At 42.7% G+C, this 19,607-nt stretch overlaps 1 protein-coding gene across 6 annotated transcripts in view; it reads left to right on the top strand.

Moving 5' to 3' along the window:
• mpp2b (MAGUK p55 scaffold protein 2b) overlaps nucleotides 1-19,048 on the top strand; it is a 33,219-nt gene extending 14,171 nt beyond the window's left edge. For 3 of the 6 annotated variants that reach the window (XM_068305671.1, XM_068305672.1, XM_068305669.1), the window contains 11 exons: nucleotides 2,850-2,950; nucleotides 9,538-9,690; nucleotides 9,959-10,114; nucleotides 10,905-11,132; nucleotides 14,860-14,991; nucleotides 15,075-15,210; nucleotides 16,284-16,352; nucleotides 16,462-16,623; nucleotides 16,816-17,018; nucleotides 17,407-17,535; nucleotides 17,792-19,048. In XM_068305671.1, coding sequence (XP_068161772.1) covers nucleotides 2,850-2,950; nucleotides 9,538-9,690; nucleotides 9,959-10,114; nucleotides 10,905-11,132; nucleotides 14,860-14,991; nucleotides 15,075-15,210; nucleotides 16,284-16,352; nucleotides 16,462-16,623; nucleotides 16,816-17,018; nucleotides 17,407-17,535; nucleotides 17,792-17,968 — 1,646 coding nt within the window. In that variant the 3' untranslated portion in view covers nucleotides 17,969-19,048. Of the gene's footprint in view, nucleotides 1-2,849; nucleotides 2,951-9,359; nucleotides 9,442-9,537; nucleotides 9,691-9,958; nucleotides 10,115-10,904; nucleotides 11,133-14,859; nucleotides 14,992-15,074; nucleotides 15,211-16,283; nucleotides 16,353-16,461; nucleotides 16,624-16,815; nucleotides 17,019-17,406; nucleotides 17,536-17,791 lie in introns of those variants that run through there. The other 3 variants (XM_068305674.1, XM_068305670.1, XM_068305675.1) reach the window with 2 other exon arrangements.
• Nucleotides 19,049-19,607: the final 559 nt, after the last annotated feature.

The following is a 19,607-nucleotide window of genomic DNA, read 5'->3' as shown; positions in this document are numbered from 1 at the left end:
CCGCTCCATAGCAACAGAACCACCTTCGCTAAGTGCCGGCTAAGAGGTTCATGTTCCCCCGCTGCGCTTTAACCACAAACAATAACAGCTCAGATTGTTTCTCTGCCTCCACGACTTTGAGTTTAATTGCTAATCTTCTTGGAGGTGAAGACGGAAGCCTTTAACGTGAATTCTGAATCCTTGTGATTACATGTTCTCTGTGCTGTCTGCCACCTTGGCAGGGGAGCATGCCACACAGTGCCATATGTAATAAATGTGTTAAATTCCAATTTACTTCTCTAGTTTTAAACATGTGCTTCTATCTCACAGACATGTAGCTGTTTCAGTCTGTGCACAACTCAACTCCTGTTTGTGCTCTTAATCTGTCACTTGCTAAATGGAGTTCTCTTGTGGTATCAAGTTACAGTAAGCAGAGTACAGATTTAAGATTCACTGAAGCGCCGGGTTTCCATCTATTAAGGTTCAGATGATGAACAAATTATATTAATAGACAAATGTTTGTTGTGAGACGTGAGCTGGAGTATGATTGCTACTGCTAAAAATGAAAATGCAGTTTGGTCCTGGCTGTGCAGCTTTATATGGAGTTCATTCTGGATTATGTTGTTGGGGGGGGGGGGGGGGGGCTTTGTTGGAAGAGCATACAAGATTAAAAACTTAAATCAAATGTTCAAAAGAAACTTATTTTTCAAATAAAAGTTAGTTAGAAACAAGAAATAACCACAATATCCTGGTCTCATATTGAGGATTCCGTCTGTGTGAACCCTTGACCTGAATGCTGGCCTCAGTTGTCTTTGAGCTGTTGTTTACCAGGGAAGCAGCCCTCTTATTTATTTATGTTTGCTGAAAGGAGAAGGGCAGCTAGACCCAAGACAGAGGACAAGTTTGATCTCTAATAATGCCCATGAATAATAGAATGGCCTCAGGCATACTCAGTGTTGGGAAAATAACTCTTATTCTTCATCCTCTTTCACCTTCTTGTATTTCCTTGGAGACATCCATGAAATGAACATCACTGTGTATCTAAATGCACGTTAAGGGCATTCCTGACACATGGTGGGGGAGGGGGGGGTAGCAGTTATTGTGATGGGCGTCTTAGTGGAAGTGAATGTTACTGGTGGGTGTTAATGTTTAAATTGTCTTCTGAAGGCTTCAGTTGAACAGTTTTAGAAGCAGTTTTAACCACTTCCTTATTGCTGTGATTTCTACAGTCCATAATCAGGTTATTGGGCTCACTGATTTCATTTGACGTGACCATGCTCCCGCAGCAGTGATGTTTTGTTTGACTTTACCGCTTAATGATCCATCACTTTCGTGTCAACAAAGGTCCATAAAAAAGTGTCGTGTGAAATAAACAGTCGGCGGAACCAAACGCTACGTTGATTCTTCAGTCGCATGCGTCATTTATGAGCACCATTCACGTGTCACATGATGGAACACAATGTCAACGCCGAGATGGGTATTTGGACATTTCTGCTTAACCAGCTGTTTCAATGCAGATGAGTGGATGTGATTATAATGATCATACAAATAATTGTTAGGATCACAATTTGGCAAAGCAATAAATCAATAAATTATTGTGGTTACAGCTCAAATAATCACAAACAAGTGATTGTGTAATTGCTCTGACAGGCTTAGTGATAATTAAAGCTCTGGTGCAGGACCTTGAAGTCATGCTTGCTGCATTGATATGCTGTGGTAAAATAGAAGAAAAAAGATGATTTCAGTGCAGAGACTCATGGTTTTTTTATTTAATGTACTTACACACATTTTTTCAGAGAAGGAGTGGATGGTGTCATCTTCAAGGTGGCCTTCCTCTTGCCTTTTTTTTCCTTGCATTGTCTCTATTTTACTGTTGTCTCCTGAGCGATGAGAGTTTGTTTTTGCAGCTCTTATACAGAATAATACAGACGTTACAGAACTTCTTTCCCAAACGCCACAGAAGAATACCAAAAATAGCTTTGTGTTTATTCTCAAAATATCTGTTACCTCATCACTCCTCTTTGTGCACCTTAAAACATTTCTCGGTGCACACTGCTAAGCATTAGACACATAAACTCCAACTCAGAAACACAATGGATGTTAACTGCTGCTGAAACTCACTGCCCGTATTATTTGGATGTCTTTTTTTTAATCAGTCTCTCCTCCCTGACCTGTGTTTTTACTGTTCTCCAAAAAAATATCAACTTGAAGCAGTGAGATTTGTGGTAAACCCGAGGTTTACAAAAGAACTGAAGAACATCCTCTGCTGGATTTGATCAGTTTTCAGGCCTCTTTTGTGGTTCATTCTCAATAATGCAGTCAGGCTTCATTGCAATTAAACCAGTGACTAGAATAATGTCTTTTTCACAAGAGAATAGGAATCCGTAATGAAGTGATTTTACGTGGCTCATTTCAAACTTTATTTACTGTTTGATTACAGTACTTGGTAATTAATGTGCCACACACTCGCTAACAGTGGAGAAGCTTTAAAGCTGGAACAAAATTACCCACACTTGATTAAATGATGATGATGATGATGATGATGATGATGATGATGATGATGATTCATGTGTGTGTATGTGTGTGTGTGTAAATCCTCTTCCTGCAAATGTGAGGAAGAGGAAGGATTCTGGGAATTGTTTGATAAAGACCCCGTCTCTTCTAATATCCTGAAGATGAGCATGGCAGAGGTGAAATCAGCATCTCCCTCCTTCCTTCTGCTTACTTTTCCTTCAGCCTCCTCCTGTTAGTAAATGGAGAGAGCTGCTGTCTGTATGGTTCCTCCGACCCCCCTGAAGCTCCATGGGTCACCGTACCCACAGAGGGAAGCGGACTGAAATTAACCTTCTCTTTACTCTGTGTGTTTGCAGCCATGCATCAGGCGCTGGATACGCTGAGCGACAGCACAAGCTCCACCACTGCCAATGACTTGGACCTCATTTTCCTCAAAGGCATCATGGAAAGCCCAGTGGTGAGAAGAACTTTACAGTGAACCTTAGTAAATGTGAGAGGTTTATTTGTGATGTGGATTAAAGAACATTCAGAGCTTTTAAATTTAGCGGAATCCAGGGTTAGGCATAGGTTCAAATGAATGAGCTGCAAGATTTAGTATATTTTGAAATTCAGATTCACATCTTAAGTGCATTCTGTGGATGTTGTCTTTCCATTCTGTTTACACATTTTAAAATGCATGTACCATTTCCTGTAACACTGAAATGCCTAACAAATGACTGTTTTCATAGATATTTACGTGAAGTATCAGAATATGTATCAAAGAAGATCGTTTTTCTGTTTAATTTAGTGCATTATAACATTATAACAAATCATGTGAAACTATTCAGATCTAATCTTAAAATTTAGTGTCACAGTTTCCTCATTTGATCCACAATTGAATGTCTAATCACTCTGCACAGGATACATAATTCAGATAACACCAAAAATCTAAAGAATAAAATAACAATTCCCCATTTATGAATGACTCTTGTTTACATGGCAGTACTGATTTCTTTGAGGAGTTTCCTAACTTTTCTAAGTGTTGTGATGTTTTTAAAGTGAGATGTTAACACAGAATAACAGGATGATCTTGGCTGTTCGACTCAAACTTAGTGTGAAAGCAAAATGTTTAGCATTGAATAGAATTTCCTTTAATCTCTCCCAGTTATGCAGAGGATGCATGAACATTTTTTTAAATAACAGACACAGTTGAGAGAGTTGTTGACATAAGTTGAATATGTGACCTTGAAGGTGGCCTTATTGCAAACACTGTAATGATTTTCATGTCTATCCACAATACTTGAAATGTGACTATATTTAGCTGAACAAGACAGAAAAGACAGCTTTGTTTTGAAGGTACTGTTAACATTTCCTCTGTGTTACCACCTGTCAATCATTTTAACAAGGCAATGCAACCTTTCTATTGCCAATCAGAGCAAAAGATTGAAATAGCAGTCGGGGAGCAGCGTCGGTTCGTTTGACATGTCTGACAAGTGCAGGGAGAGCAGCAGCTGCTTTGATCAATGGAGGATCCAGGAATAAAAAGGGGAACAATTACGCTTCCGGCTCATTTATTCCCCAAACCTTGTTGACAGTCAGGTGTATTTTATATAGATTCAGGATGGAAAAGAATCACACAATTGCAAGTTGACTCATTTATTAGCAAAATTTCTGTTGCACTCTTCCTTTTACTGCAGGGAAGGCAGTCAATGGAAAGGCTTAATATTTTAGTCAGTGCAAGTGTGGCAACAGTCTCCTGTACTTAATCCTGTGTAGCAGCAGAGGGGATTATATATTGTAGAACAGGCTGCAGACAGTAGTACAGTACTCAGATGCACACAACTGTAGCAGGAAGGATTGAAAGGGTTCCCAAGCTACCTGGATGCTGTTGTTCTAGACCTTTGTTTTCTCAATATCTGCAAGAATTATCAAAATAAATGTTTCAGTCCATTGTTTTTATCATGTAAATTTCTGTTTGTCTCAGATCCCTTCACAACTTGTGGACTTTAACAGCCTAAGTCCTTTACACTTCTCCAGACAAGCCTATTTGAAATTGCTTGGATATCAGATTGACTTTCCAGTTTAACTTAACCTTTAGTATAAGTTGCTCAACAGTGATTTCATCCTCGAGGTTGTAGTTTAACAATTGCTTTTTCTCTATTTATACATATAGGAGAGTGGCACTGTTATTATGGACTGCAAATTTTGATGGGAAGAAAGATCTTATAGTGGTATGCATGTTCTGTCTGTAGTGTCAAAACCGTGCTCTTCTACTTCTTGTCAGGATACCCTGTCCAAGAGGAAACAATTTTGAGCCGTGAGCTGAAACTGTGAAATTTTCTTTCTTTTTTTCCCCAGTTATTCTGAGGCTGTGTTCAGAAAATATAGAGTTGGAGTATCCACAGGGAACAGCAGGGATGATGCATTAGAGACCTTCCATATTTATGAAAACCAGGCCTCTTTGTTTCATTCATCCCCATTTACCTCCCTGAGCTTAATGACAGTGGTGTATTGATTAGCACTCTCATAAAATGTCAATCTGATGATGGAAGCTATCAATAAAGACTCCTCGCTGAATGATTTGGTTTTCCACTGAATGGTTTCTTTTGATGGACTCCTGATGAACTAACTCTAAACATGCTGAAAGAAGGAGGAGAGCATGTTAATGGAGGAATCGGGGTGTATGTGAGGGTCGCTGGTCCTGCGTCTGAGGCTTTTGTCTTTGTGCATCAAACACACTGCAGAATAATGCAGACAGCTTGGCCTATAATGAATCTGAATACTGATCAGGTCCATACTAAACAGGTATTGACAACAAGAGCTGTCGCCATGCAGTATTCAGTTATTATTCAGTTATGACTTCAGCACCAATGTAACGCTTGGTTCTACATCAAACTTAGTAATCATGGCTTTATAAGCATTTATGACTTTTATGAGGTAATTTGTAATAATACAATTACTAATTCCTCTTTTCCCTACTAGTTATTGGTATTTAGCTGAATTGAGGAATTTAAAATTGTGCATAAAGCTTGTCGTCACATGTTGGAGTGGTCATCAGATAGAGATCGTCTAAAGCAGCATTAATGCAAGTGTTTCATTCTATCTTTAAGACCAAGTTTGGTGGTAATTCAAATTTTTTTGTGAATTAGACGAGAGAGACAGAGACATTTGACTTTTAACATCGCGTTTATTCATAAAAGTCCATCCATCCATCCATCCATTCTCTTCCGCTTATCCGGGGTCGGGTCGCGGGGGCAGCAGCTTAAGCAGGGAAGCTTAAGGGAAGGGAAGCACTCCACCCTTTTCCGACTGAGGACCATGGTCTCAGATTTGGAGGTGCTGATTCTCATCCCAACCGCTTCACACTCGGCTGCGAACCGTTCCAGTGAGAGTTGGAGATCACGGCTTGATGAAGCCAACAGCACCACGTTGTCTGCAAAAAGCAGAGACGCGATACTGAGGCCACCAAACTGGACACCCTCAACGCCTTGGCTGCGCCTAGAAATTCTGTCCATAAAAGTTATGAACAGAATCGGTGACAAAGGGCAGCCTTGGCGGAGTCCAACCCTCACTGGAAACGAATCCGACTTACTGCCGGCAACGCGGACCAAACTCTGACATTGGTCGTACAGGGACCGAACAGCCCTTATCAAGGGGTCCGGTACCCCATACTCCCGAAGCACCCCCCACAGAACCCCCCGAGGAACACGGTTGAACGCCTTCTCCAAGTCCACAAAACACATGTAGACTGGTTGGGCGAACTCCCATGCCCCCTCAAGGACCCTGCGGAGGGTGTAGAGCTGGTCCACTGTTCCACGGCCAGGACGAAAACCACACTGCTCCTCCTGAATCCGAGATTCGACTTCCCGACGGACCCTCCTCTCCAGAACCCCTGAATAGACCTTACCAGGGAGGCTGAGGAGTGTGATGCCCCTGTAGTTGGAGCACACCCTCCTGTCCCCCTTCTTAAAAAGGGGGACCACCACCCCAGTCTGCCAATCCAGAGGCACTGTCCCCGAAGTCCACGCGATGTTGCAGAGGCGTGTCAACCAGGACAGCCCCACAACATCCAGAGCCTTTAGGAACTCCGGGCGGATCTCATCCACCCCCGGGGCCCTGCCACCGAGGAGCTTTTTAACTACCTCGGTGACCTCAACCCCAGAGATAGGAGAGCCCGCCTCAGAGAACCCAGACTCTGCTTCCTCATGGGAAGGCGTGTCTGCGGGATTGAGGAGGTCTTCGAAGTATTCTCCCCACCGAGTCACAACGTCCCGAGTTGAGGTCATCAACTCCCCATCCCCACTATATACAGTGTGGATGCTGCACTGCTTCCCCCTCCCGAGACGCCTGATGGTGGACCAAAATCTCTTCGAAGCCGTCTTGAAGTCGTCCTCCAAGGCCTCACCGAACTCCTCCCACGCCCGGGTTTTTGCCTCAGCAACCACCAAAGCCGCATTCCGCTTGGCCTGCCGGTACCTATCAGCTGCTTCAGGAGTCCCACAGGCCAAAAAGGCCCGATAGGACTCCTTCTTCAGCTTGACGGCATCCCTTACCGCTGATGTCCACCAACGGGTTCTGGGGTTGCCGCCACGACAGGCACCGACCACCTTACGGCCGCAGCTGCGGTCGGCCGCCTCGACAATGGAGGCGCGGAACATGGTCCATTCAGACTCAATGTCCCCCGCCTCCCCCGGAACGTGAGTGAAGTTCTGCCGGAGGTGGGAGTTGAAACTCCTTCTGACAGGGGATTCCGCCAGGCGTTCCCAGCAGACCCTCACAATACGTTTGGGTCTGCCAGGTCGGACCGGCATCTTCCCCCACCATCGGAGCCAACACACCACCAGGTGGTGATCGGTTGACAGCTCCGCCCCTCTCTTCACCTGAGTGTCCAAGACATGCGGCCGCAAGTCCGATGACACGACCACAAAGTCGATCATCGAACTGCGGCCTAGGGTGTCCTGGTGCCAAGTGCACATATGGACACCCTTATGTCTGAACATGGTGTTCGTTATGGACAGTCCGTGACAAGCACAGAAGTCCAATAACTGAACACCGCTCGGGTTCTGATCGGGGGGGCCGTTCCTCCCAATCACACCCTTCCAGGTCTCAGTCATTGCCCACGTGAGCATTGAAGTCCCCTAGCAGAACGATGGAGTCCCCAGTGGGAGCGCTCTCCAGCACCCCCTCCAAGGACTCCAAAAAGGGTGGATACTCTGAACTGCTGTTTGGTGCATACGCACAAACGACAGTCAGGACCCGGCCCCCCACCCGAAGGCGGAGGGAGGCTACCCTCTCGTCCACCGGGGTGAACCCCAATGTATAGGCGCCAAGCCGGGGGGCTATAAGTATACCCACACCTGCTCGGCGTCTCTCACCATGGGCAACTCCAGAGTGGAAGAGAGTCCAACCCCTCTGGAGAGGACTGGTACCAGAGCCCAAGCTGTGTGTGGAGGTGAGCCCGACTATATCTAGTCGGAACTTCTCAACCTCACACACCAGCTCAGGCTCCTTCCCTGCCAGAGAGGTGACATTCCACGTCCCAAGAGCCAGCTTCTGTAGCCGGGGATCGGATCGCCAAGGTCCCTGCCTTCGGCCACCGCCCAGTTCACAATGCACCCGACCCCTATGGCCCCTCCCACAGGTGGTGAGCCCATGGGAAGAGGGACCCACGTTGTCCCTTTGGGCTGCGCCCGACCGGGCCCCATGGGTGCAGGCCCGGCCACCAGGCGCTCGCCTTCGAGCCCCACCTCCAGGCCTGGCTCCAGAGGGGGGCCCCGGTGACCCGCATCCGGGCAAGGGAAAACGTGTGTCAATGTTTTTTGTCATCATATGGGGTCTTTGAGCAGTACTTTGTCTGGTCCCTCACCTAGGACCTGTTTGCCATGGGTGACCTTACCAGGGGCAGAAATCCCCAGACAACTTAGCTCCTAGGATCACTGGGACACACAAACCCCTCCACCACGATAAGGTGACCACTCAAGGAAGGGTTCATAAAAGTCAAATTACAAAATAATCACGTTGACACAAAATCCAAAAGAGATTCATGTAAAGAGGATTTTCAATAGTACTGTGCGTTTCTGAATCTAACCTTTTAACATTTATGAAACTAAGAAAACCAGACAAAATTAAAGAAAAAAACAACAACAATTATCCATTCCATACAATCACCTCTTCTACAATCATGTCTTTTACTTTTTTCCTTAGTTTTTTTCAATCTATAAAACTCTTGGTCTGTAAAAACTGGTTCACCAGAGAGGGAGAGACTGTGTGTTTGTCGCATACACTGTGCTGTAGACTGTCGTACATGTGATGATTTCCACACACGCAGACATCTGTGGATGTCTCTGTCTGTCTGTTTGTGTCTTTATGTGAACAATATCCTGTCTCTCTGCAGGGACTCTACTTCAGCAAACAGCAAAATCACTGACAGTCTAGTCGGCGGTCCCACCAGAGAATTCCTCTGGGATTTCTTCACAGTCTGACTCTTAAAAAACAAAATGTTTATTAACTACATGTAGTGTGTTAATTCTTTAATTCATATATTTGGGTAAATACAGTATCTGTGTTTATTTTTTTTGTCATAATACATCAGAATAAAAATCTCATCTTATTTGAAAAGGAAAGAATGATGTTTTAACCTCAGCTTTTCCATAAATACATTCCCCAAATTCTTGTTGATGACACCGAAAGACCCAGAATACTTTAGTTGAAGTCGTGTGGAAGTCGTGTCCAATAACCACTGAACTCTGTCTCCCTCTCAGTGGAGGTGAAGGTAAAGAAGGAAGGCTCTCTGAAATAATGACGTTTCACTGAAAAACCCACAGGAGAAGATTTAGTTCTTGGTTTCCTTATTTGTTTTATCATTCAGTGGAGATTTATGAGGCCGGTCTGTGTGTTGCTCCCAGCAGGGATAGCCTTTAGTTTCCTGTTTTAGTCATAATGCCTGTTTCTGTATAAATCGTCAGAAAGGTACATTAGCTGTTCACAGAGAAAGATCTCTATGGGAACTGAAAATTCTGAGTTTGTTTTTTGGAGACTAATGGTTTTGTATTCATTAAATCTCAGTCTCATGAGCACTTTGAAGAGCCCAAGCTGGAGGCTGTCAGAGAGAACAACATGGAGCTGGTCCAGGACATCCTCAAAGAGCTCAGCCCCATCACACACAGGAGCCAGGCGGCTGACGAGCTGGTCCGCATCCTGAAGGAGCCTCATTTCCAGGTCAGAACAGGGTTTTCATTAACAGGCGCACAGGCTAAGACTGATTACTTTTAGTGATGTTCATGCTTACTGATCCCTGATGTACTAACATGGATTAAATTGATTTGGAGCCACATTAGCATACGTACAGCTCCACACCGACCGGAGCAGTAACACCCAATTTGTACTGCGGTAGCATAATCCATAAGCACCGTTTTACAAATTACTCATGTAGAAAAAGCCTATTTATCCTCAGGAGTGTTTTCATCATCTGCTGCTCTGCTCACAGTCCCTCCTGGAGACTCATGACTCAGTGGCATCCAAGAACTACGAGACGCCTCCCCCCAGCCCTTGCTCCTTCATGGATGCAGCCCTCAACAATCAGCCAGTTCCCCCAGATGCAGTCAGGATGGTGGGCATCCGGAAGGTGTCCGGAGAGCATCTGGTAAGTCTGTGCCTGTGTAACCACAGAGGCTGGATCCCTCCTGTATGCCCTAAGGAGCTCCTAAATAAATGTGTTTCAAGAGCAGCACAATCATTTAAAAAAAATCAAGTCGGGTTTAGATTCATCTTCACAACGTTGGCTCGTTATTAATACTATGTACTAATACGTCTGGTGGGGCTCTGACTAACAGCTTCTAAATGAAACATTAGCAATCACTTGTGGCAAATACAGTCATTGCAGCTTATAGTATTAATGTTTCCTGTATTAATGCCTATTCTGAACACACCACCTCTCCTCCCACCTATTTGCCTCTTGAGCCACTTAGTAACAGAGAACATGAGTGAAACTGTGAATTAAAGTTAAACTGAAATTGCACTAAGGTCTCACTCCACAAATGATCATAACACACCCAACACACACAACCCTTTTGTTTGTTTGGTTTTTTTGCTTTCATTTTTCACAAGTTAAAGATTTAATAACTTCACCAAAGACTTCTGTCAGATTTCAAGCTTATTTATACGTATACTGTTCATAATCCCCTTCCTTTACCAAGAAAATCCATTCCATCTGATAGGTGTGGAATGTAAAGAGTCTAATAATGCAACAAATTTGCTGCACAGGAAACAGATTTTTTTTACGTATACATTTACAATCCTTTTGTTTTGCAATAAAAGCCGTTTTAGCGTGGAACACATGTATCTTGTAGCAGCTTTTTCTACACTTGAAATGGAAGAAAACTATTGTCTTGTTTCCATTTCCCTTAGTGCGATTTGACTGTCTGTGTTTGTAGGGAGTGACGTTTCGCGTGGAGAGCGGCGAGCTGGTGATTGCCAGGATCCTCCATGGTGGCATGATAGACCAGCAAGGTTTGCTCCACGTGGGTGATATTATCAAGGAGGTGAATGGCAAGGAGGTGGGCAACGACCCCAAAGTCCTCCAGGAGATGCTGAAAGAGGCAAGCGGCAGCGTGGTGCTGAAAATCCTGCCCAGCTACCAGGAGCCACACACGGCGAGACAGGTCAGCTGAGGCGTGGATAAATGTCAAATAGATATGAAGATCAAATAGAAATACAAATTTAAGTGAGTTGAGTCTGGCTGGGGAAGAAGTTTTCATTGACTTTTCTTCAGAGAAAGCACTGATGGATTTTTTAAAATTACCTTTAAACAAGTAAAAGCCTTAATTCAAGATGTCAATTCAAGTAGAAGTAATTATCCTTTAGAAAGTTGTAACCGCCAGTGATATTTTTTCGATAAATAAAAGTTCTGAATTAATGTGTGATTTGAATTATACTGCTTTAGATGATATTTACAGAATACAGGTATTCTGGATCCTTCAGTTTACATTCAAAGTCATAATCAGTAAATTTGGAAATATGGGTACAAAATTGCACATAGAATTTTCAGCTTTAAAAAGTTTCTAGTAACTAAAGCTGTCAGATGGATGATGTGATGTAGAAATCCAAAGTTGGATAAAATTAAAGTGCTTTATTTTATATACGATCAACAGCTGATGTCACCTCGGTGCTCACTTTGGAGTTAGAGCCCAGGACACACAGTATAAATGCTTCAAACCATGAATGCTCTGCTCACACAGGAAGCTTTAACACATCGCTTTGTGTTTGAGATGTCCTCACTGAATCACACTCTTTCAAAGGGGAAAGAGTGAAAATACTTTGCTACCAAAAGTTCTGATTACTTTGAAAGGATTCTGTAATTTCCATTAATCAAGTGAGCACCACTCACTGTCCTCCTCTACATCCTCTCTATTTTCCATAACCTTGTCTCTTGTGCCAAGAATCATATCTAAATGTAAGCACGACTTTTAGATGACATTTACTGTTTGGCTTGAAATACAGGCATAATAGTTTTGACACTTTTCCAAATTCAAAGCAATTTTCTTCTCATACATAATGGATCAATAATTGAAGTGTTCAGGAGCATGACAGATAAAGGTTCCTCTCACAGACAGCTCGTGACGCTGGAGTCCTTCTCCTTTGGGATTTTGTTCTTTTTTCATCCATGGTTATATATTTAAAACTTTAGTTGGATGTCAAATATTTGGAAATCGATCATGTCAGTGTTTTCAAAGGGACATTCCTCCTAATGAACACTAGCATTCAAAGAACTAGGGGAAGCTTGTTGCGCTGAAATGTGACCCATTTTAGAGTGAGCTGGGTATCTTCTCTGATGACGTCTCGCCAGTGGGATGTGAGGATAGGACATCGGAGGATGCGGTACACAGCCAGAGCTTCGCCACAAGCCTCTGTGACTGATTGTCTCAGCAGCGAAGAAGAGGAACATTAAAGATTGAGGATGCCGTGCCAAATTAATTTCTTACACTAGATGGAAATGTACTAGAAAATAATGTACAAGAAAATGATGTGGAGAGGATTCCGTGATCGGATTATTAGCATAGCTGTACATGTATTTGGAGCATATTCTTCATGTTTGGTGATAAATTTGCTTTCCGGATATTTCCAGGACCTGAAAAATTAACTGTCCACTGGATGAGAATGAGTTTAAGCATACAGTGACTCGCCAAAGTATTCATACGTCCTAAACTTATCCACATTTTGTCACACAAGCAAACATATTTTACTGGAATTTTATGTGAAAGGCCTGTAAGTTTAGATGGACGGCCGTGTCTTATAGGTCTGCAGTTTTCATTTCCAAATGATGGATTGAGATGCTTACAGGTTGGTAAATCTTTTTATAGCCTAACCCAACTTTACACTTCTCCACAACTTTGTCCTTGACCTGTCTGATGTGTTTCTTATAATTTATGATGCTGTTTTCACCCAACATTCTCTTAACAAACAACTGTATGTGGACTGACATCATGTGTGGGTTCTGATGGACTCTATTTAATCATTAGGTCAACATTTGATCATTCAGCAGTCAACAGGTAACTTCTGAAGGCAATGGACTGCACTCAGGGAAAAGGGGGCTGAATAATTTTGCACACTACACTTTTCAGTTTTTTATTTGTAAAAAAAAAATATTGAAAATCAATTATAATTTTCTTTCTATTTCACAGTTGTGCACCACTTTGTCACCGTCTTTCAAATAAAATTCCAGGAAATTATACTCATGTTTGTGGGCGCATCGTGACATAATGTGGAACAGTTCAACGGGTATGAATGCCTTTGTGTGCTAGCAGTCTCAGTCAGTACGATAAACCACTCAACACTCAAACATCATTTTATTTCAGAAGAGCTTGCCATGATATTTTCAACTGATGTCCAACGTCGCCTGAGGACGTCTCCTCCTGACCTCGGTGATCCCTTGACTTTTCCCTCTAGCACTATCTTTATTTTGAGTGAAACGGTCTCAAGAACTATTGGCCTGGTTCTCAAGGGGTTTTTGATAGATACATTCATGTTACCCATAGGTTGGATTAATTTAAGATGAGTTTTTGAGTTTTTTTAAATCACCGCAATTTGCCGTTGTCTTTGGCGTCTGACTAATCACCTTCAAAGTCGATGACACCAGTTTCAACTGTGTCGTATTAATAATCAATGAATTAACCTAATTATTAATGTTTAGCTCAGATGGTGAGCCTCATGCTAGTTTTTACATGACGTTTTGCCTCAGCAGAATTCATTCTATTGGATAGATGTTCCTGATGATGCGTTGAATCACGTTCCATCTCTTTGATAGATGGTGTTTCTTGTTTTTTCCCAGAAGTTACTAAAGAATAAGTGGTCTCAAAATGAATGCACTGCTAATTTGAATGGAATTACCGATTTCTCTGGGGTTTAACAGTTATATATAACACAATATATAACAAAGCTTCAACCATTTTTAGACATTATTGTTTATGATATAATACAGGTCTGATAAATGCTGAGTTAATAACAGGATGACAGCAGTAATCCAGTAGTAACGCATTTCCAGTTGTTTTCAGTCTGTTTGAAAGGCAGAAAACCTTCCTATTTATTAACAGAACATTCACGTCCTGAGTCTTGACTTTTTACAAAATCTGCACACTTTTCTCTCATCGTGTCATCTCTCATCTTTGTGAAAAGCAGAGTGTTTAGTTTTCCTTCTCTGTGGTATCGGCTCCTGATGCCGTTGCCTGCGTATGAGCGTCGTTGCAGCTGTCTGTCACAGATAGTGGTTTGGATGAGCTCTCTTAGCTCCCCGCTATAAAAAGCTGTGGAGGTGGAGGCTGGTGGAGAAGTTGCGATGATCAGAGTTGTTTTTCCTCTAAACGTAATCCAGCTGTCTGTGTTTCATGCCTCAAGCGTTGTCATCACATGGTGACAAAACTCAAATGACAGTTCCCTTTGGCCAGCGGTGTCCAGGAGGGTGTGTGTTCAAATGTGTGTGTTCACTGTGTCTTTCCAGGAGAATGACACACATAGTACAGTAGGAGCTGGCAGCCATTTTTTTTTTTTTTTTTACTTTCATGCACCAGTTCAGTATGAGAAAAGGCGTTAAGTGCAGAGAGGGGTGGTGGTTGCCTTAGCAACAGATTTTGCCTCTCTCTTTCTCTCGCTCTTCTCCCGTGTCTCCCTGGCTCTCCCTCTCTTTGAACGTCTGTCTGACACCACTTCTTGTCTCTGGTCTCCTTGTCCTGTCAGCAGGGGCTGGGATGTAGGTTTGGTTTATATGAGATGGGAGCTGCAGTAGAATTAAAGTGTGTGAGGACTAATGATCTGGTAGCCCCCCCCCCCCCCCCATATTTCTTTCAGTCAAATCCATTACCGAAGTTTTACGTTTCAAGCTTTTTGTCATTTCAGGCCTTTGTGAAGTGTCACTTTGACTACGATCCATCCCATGATAACCTGATTCCCTGTAAAGAAGCAGGACTCAGCTTCAGCAGTGGAGACATACTGCAGATTTTCAACCAGGAGGACCTCAACTGGTGGCAGGTATGTACCGTCCCCAGAATATTTTAACATAAATTGCTTCAGCAAAGATTGAAGAGCATTCTTTATTTATTTATTACATCCAGGGAGCTTTCTGTGTTCGTGTGTGTCCCTCACAGGCCTGCCACATAGAGGGAGGCAGTGCGGGTTTAATTCCAAGCCAGCTACTCGAGGAGAAGAGGAAAGCGTTTGTGAAGAGAGATCTGGAGCTCGCTACCACAGGTATGTCTCTTGAGCAGCGAGCGGCAAAGCAGTGAAACGTTTCTCATTATGTAGATGGGACACGGACTCCCGGCCGCACGAACACACTGGCAACAAAGACAACATCTGTTCCTCTCCATATCGTGCAAGTACTTCATGTGGTGCCAGGCCACTCATCCTCCTCTCACCTCTCCAGCCTGTTACCCTGTCAGCGAGCAGTGCAGAACTGGTAATGAGCATTGGTATGACTCAGGCGGCCTGATTAAATCTGCTGCTTAATAAGCTGCGGGGACTGACATTCACAAATAGTCCTCCTCACCAAGGTACGTTGATGAAGCAGTGGTGGTGATAAGACACCTTACAAACACAATCCTGGTCAGTAAACATGCCTTATGTGACGACGGAAGTATGGAAGCTGGATCTTTGGATTCATCTGCTCCACGCAGAGCCGTAAACAGCCACAAAACAGGTGGTGAGTGAGGAAGCAGCACGTCCTTCACTTGTGGAGGAGAGGAAGATGACAGCCCAGCTGTACTGCCCTTGGAGCCTGGGAAGGACACATCCATCTGGGTGCATCCTTTCAAACATATCAGCCCAACTGAAAGCATGAGCTGAATAAAAAAAACAAACATGAATATAGATTATATTTGAACAAAGGTGGTTAATTTTGTTCATCCAATTCATAAATTTGGAATGAGATGCCATAAATAGCCCTCATTCAGTAATTGTTTGATGAGTTCTAGGATGAACGTGAAGAAGACTGTTTGCCGTTGTGTGTTGTTTCTGCGGTGAAGACAATTGTGCTTTGGCTAAATATTCTGCCATGTTGACCAGACGCTCACCAGATCCCCGAGTAGCAGGTGTTCTCTGGCAGCAGCCAGACCGCAGAGACCGAGTACTGGTGCACAGCGCCACCTAGTGGTGACGCCAGCCTGTAACGCCATTAGACAAGAGATTTAAGACCCTGCAGTGCACTGGGCGACATTTCTTCATTGATAATACATCATTTTAACAGTGGCTTCATTGAAGCGACTGCCACAAACCAGCAGGACGGTTGGATATTTTATGGTACTGTGTGCTGGTATCTGTCTCAGGTCCTCTGTGTGCTGGAATGGGTGGCAAGAAGAAGAAAAAGATGATGTATTTGACTACCAAGAATGCAGGTATCCAACACAACATCAGAGGCTTTGTTTGGAATGTTTATTCATTTATTCAATGTTTATTCATTGTGTTTATTTGTATTCACACCCATAATTACCAATGCCTGTCTAGAATTTGATCGACACGAGCTACGAATATATGAAGAAGTTGCCAAAGTCCCACCTTTCAGGAGGAAGACACTAGTTCTGATCGGTGCGCAGGGGGTCGGCCGTCGCAGTCTTAAAAATAAGCTGTTGGTGTCTGATCCCCAGCGTTACGGCACCACCATCCCCTGTGAGTACAGATGTTCATTACCATGTTAAAACCATACCATATTCTTGTGTGCTGTGTTAATGTCATCACTAGTTTCGTGATTTTGGGTTTGTATGGTTTACTTTTAAATTTTGAATATTTTTTATACATTTTTAACATTTTTTAAATGATTTTATCACTTGGTTATACTTTTTTCTTATCTATATCCTTCAGTCACCTCCAGAAAACCAAAGGTGGATGAGAGGGATGGCCAGATGTACTCCTTCATGACTCGTAACGAAATGGAATGCGACATCAAAAATGGTCGTTTCTTGGAGCATGGCGAGTACGATGGGAACCTTTACGGCACGAAGATCAATTCCATACATGAGGTGATAGAAACAGGAAAGATCTGCATTCTGGATGTCAACCCACAGGTAGAGGACCCTCATGTACATCTCCTCAGCACTTCAACTTTCTCTACACCTTCCTATCCCATCAAAACAGATATCCATCATGATTACTGAATTACATCATGATCTGTTATTTTATTTTCCTTTGTAAATTAAGTTTGAAGTTCTAAATTCAAACCCGTTTTGTTCAGCTTGTTGGTGCAGAAGCATTTCTCAAGCCAAGCACCTCATCAGTATTTATCAGAAATGATCTCTTGCTGAGTGTTCTGACTAAAAACACTCAGCTAATAATTTTTACATTCATTAACCTGATTAATGTGTGAGATACTCGAGTTGTTTTATCATTCCAACTTTTGCAATTGCTTCCTGAGCATTGGCCCTTTGACTGTAAGACACTTCTTTTTCTTCAAAGGCACTCAAAGTCTTGCGGACGTCAGAGTTCCTGCCGTACGTCGTGTTCATTGAAGCCCCGGACTTTGAGGTTCTCAAAGCTATGAACAGGTCCGCCATCGAGTCAGGAGTAATTACAAAACAATTAACGGTGAGTGTGTTATCTGAAAAAGTCTTTCCGCCATCTTCCAGTGAGACGAATAAATCCGGAATAAACCAAATAATGACATATCTTTACTGGACTGCTGACTGCAATGCTTCATTTACAATTAAGACACGTCTCAGGACTGAAAGTTGGCATTTTTCCCATTTAAATGATGCAAATATATTTAGTTTTAGACTTCCCTAATTCTTCACTCTATTATTTTTACCTCCTTGTTTTAACTGTCCTGCACTGCTTCTTGCAGGACACTGAACTAAAGAGGACGGTGGACGAGAGCGAGCGCATCAAACGGGCCTATGGACACTACTTTGACCTCTGCATTGTAAACGACGGCCTGGAAGCGGCGTTCCGGAGTCTACGGTTGGCCCTGGACAAGCTGTCGACGGAGCAGCAGTGGGTGCCCGTCAGCTGGGTCTTCTGAAAGTCACCGTGAGCTCACCAGAAAGGTGCCGGGGTTTGGGGTTACGAGGCTGAGGAAAATTTACATCAATAGCTCCAAAGTGTATTCATTCAGTTTGAAATGAACAGCCTCACATAGAAGATTTTCGTATAAACGTGTTCCTCTGGTGAGCCTAACGTCATGTTGTATTTTATTTGTCCGAGCTGAAAAACCTTATTGATATTTAGAAGGAGAAGGATTTTGAGATTTAGTGCAATAGTGTGAGTGCGTGTGTGTATCATAAAGATGAAGATAGACTTAATAAGCTGTCATGAAGGTTATTGTTGAAGGATTATAAACGTTTTAGCCTTTCCCACTCGTCGTGTAATGTTTACATTGGTCTGGTAGGACAGATTGATTAAAGAAAGGTAGATACCAAATGTCATATGACAATACTCTATATTTCACCGTTTGATCATACAGTATGATTGTATGTGTTCAGAAATGTGCTTTATCTTATGTCTCCACTGATTTAAAAAATGAATAGCAATAGATCATAAACTGAACTATACTCACAGTGACAGCAGAGGAAAACTTTTCTTGAGACATTTTACATGAAACTTGTTTCAGTTCATTTTGCTTCATTCTTAATGTTGGTGACATCTTATATTTGTTATTGTATGCTGGTCAAGTGTCCTGGTTTGTTCGACAGAAGATCCATTGAAATTCTAAAAGAATCCAACTTTTATCTGCACAGCTCTGCTGGAGTGTGTTTGTAGCAAAGAGAGCACGTAAACCCTAACGGATAAATGAACACCACAGGTTGGACAATGGATGGAAGTCGTGACAGTTTTTGTTATTTCTGATGTACAAACAGTAAAATATTTATCAGTGGCTTCAAATTCATACTTACTTTTTTGCCTTAAAAGCCAAGGAAACACACTATCACTGTTCCCTCTTAGCAAATAGAAAAAAATAAAACTGGCAGTTATTTATTGTGTATTTTATTTTCACTCAAACCTGTAAGTACTGTATTGTAATAAAGAGTATGTATATAGAGAAACATGCTACTTTGATGATTCTGCTGGTGTGTAGATGCAGTTGAACAACTACACTGTAGTTTTTATGTTCATAAAAAATGTAATTAAAGTTTAAAATGTTAAGAACAAGCCTTGCTGTCTATATTAAAGTTGTGTTTCGTACATGTCAAACCAGATAGACTACAAAAGTCCATGAAACTCTAGATTAATTCTGATAATCTCTATTATTCAATAATGCAACTCATTTTCCAGGCAACACTCATTCATTTTGGAAAATACACTCGGTGGCGCGGTGGGTAGATCTGTCGCCTCACAGCAAGAAGGTGAAAGATTTGATTCCTTTCTGTGTGGCGTTTTTATGTTCTCCCTGTGTCTGTGTGGGTTCTCCGGGTTCTCCAGCTTCATCCCGCCCGCAAAAACATGCAGCGAAGGTGAATTTGTTTCACCAACTTGTCCTTAGGTGTGAGTGTGATGAGTGTTTATGTTTCAAATGGCCCCTTCGATGAGCTGGCATCTTTTCCGGGGTGTACCCCACTTTTTGGCCCCCACCATGATCTGCAAGGAGGATAAACAGCTTTCTTGTATACAGCTGTATATAAGAAAATGGATGAATGAACACTTGGTGGCATGGTACTACGGTA

Source organism: Antennarius striatus, chromosome 21 (assembly GCF_040054535.1).
Source record: "Antennarius striatus isolate MH-2024 chromosome 21, ASM4005453v1, whole genome shotgun sequence".
NCBI lineage: Eukaryota > Metazoa > Chordata > Actinopteri > Lophiiformes > Antennariidae > Antennarius > Antennarius striatus.
The sequence above is the reverse complement of the archived record's forward strand: the minus strand, read 5'-3'. Positions and strand labels throughout refer to the sequence as shown.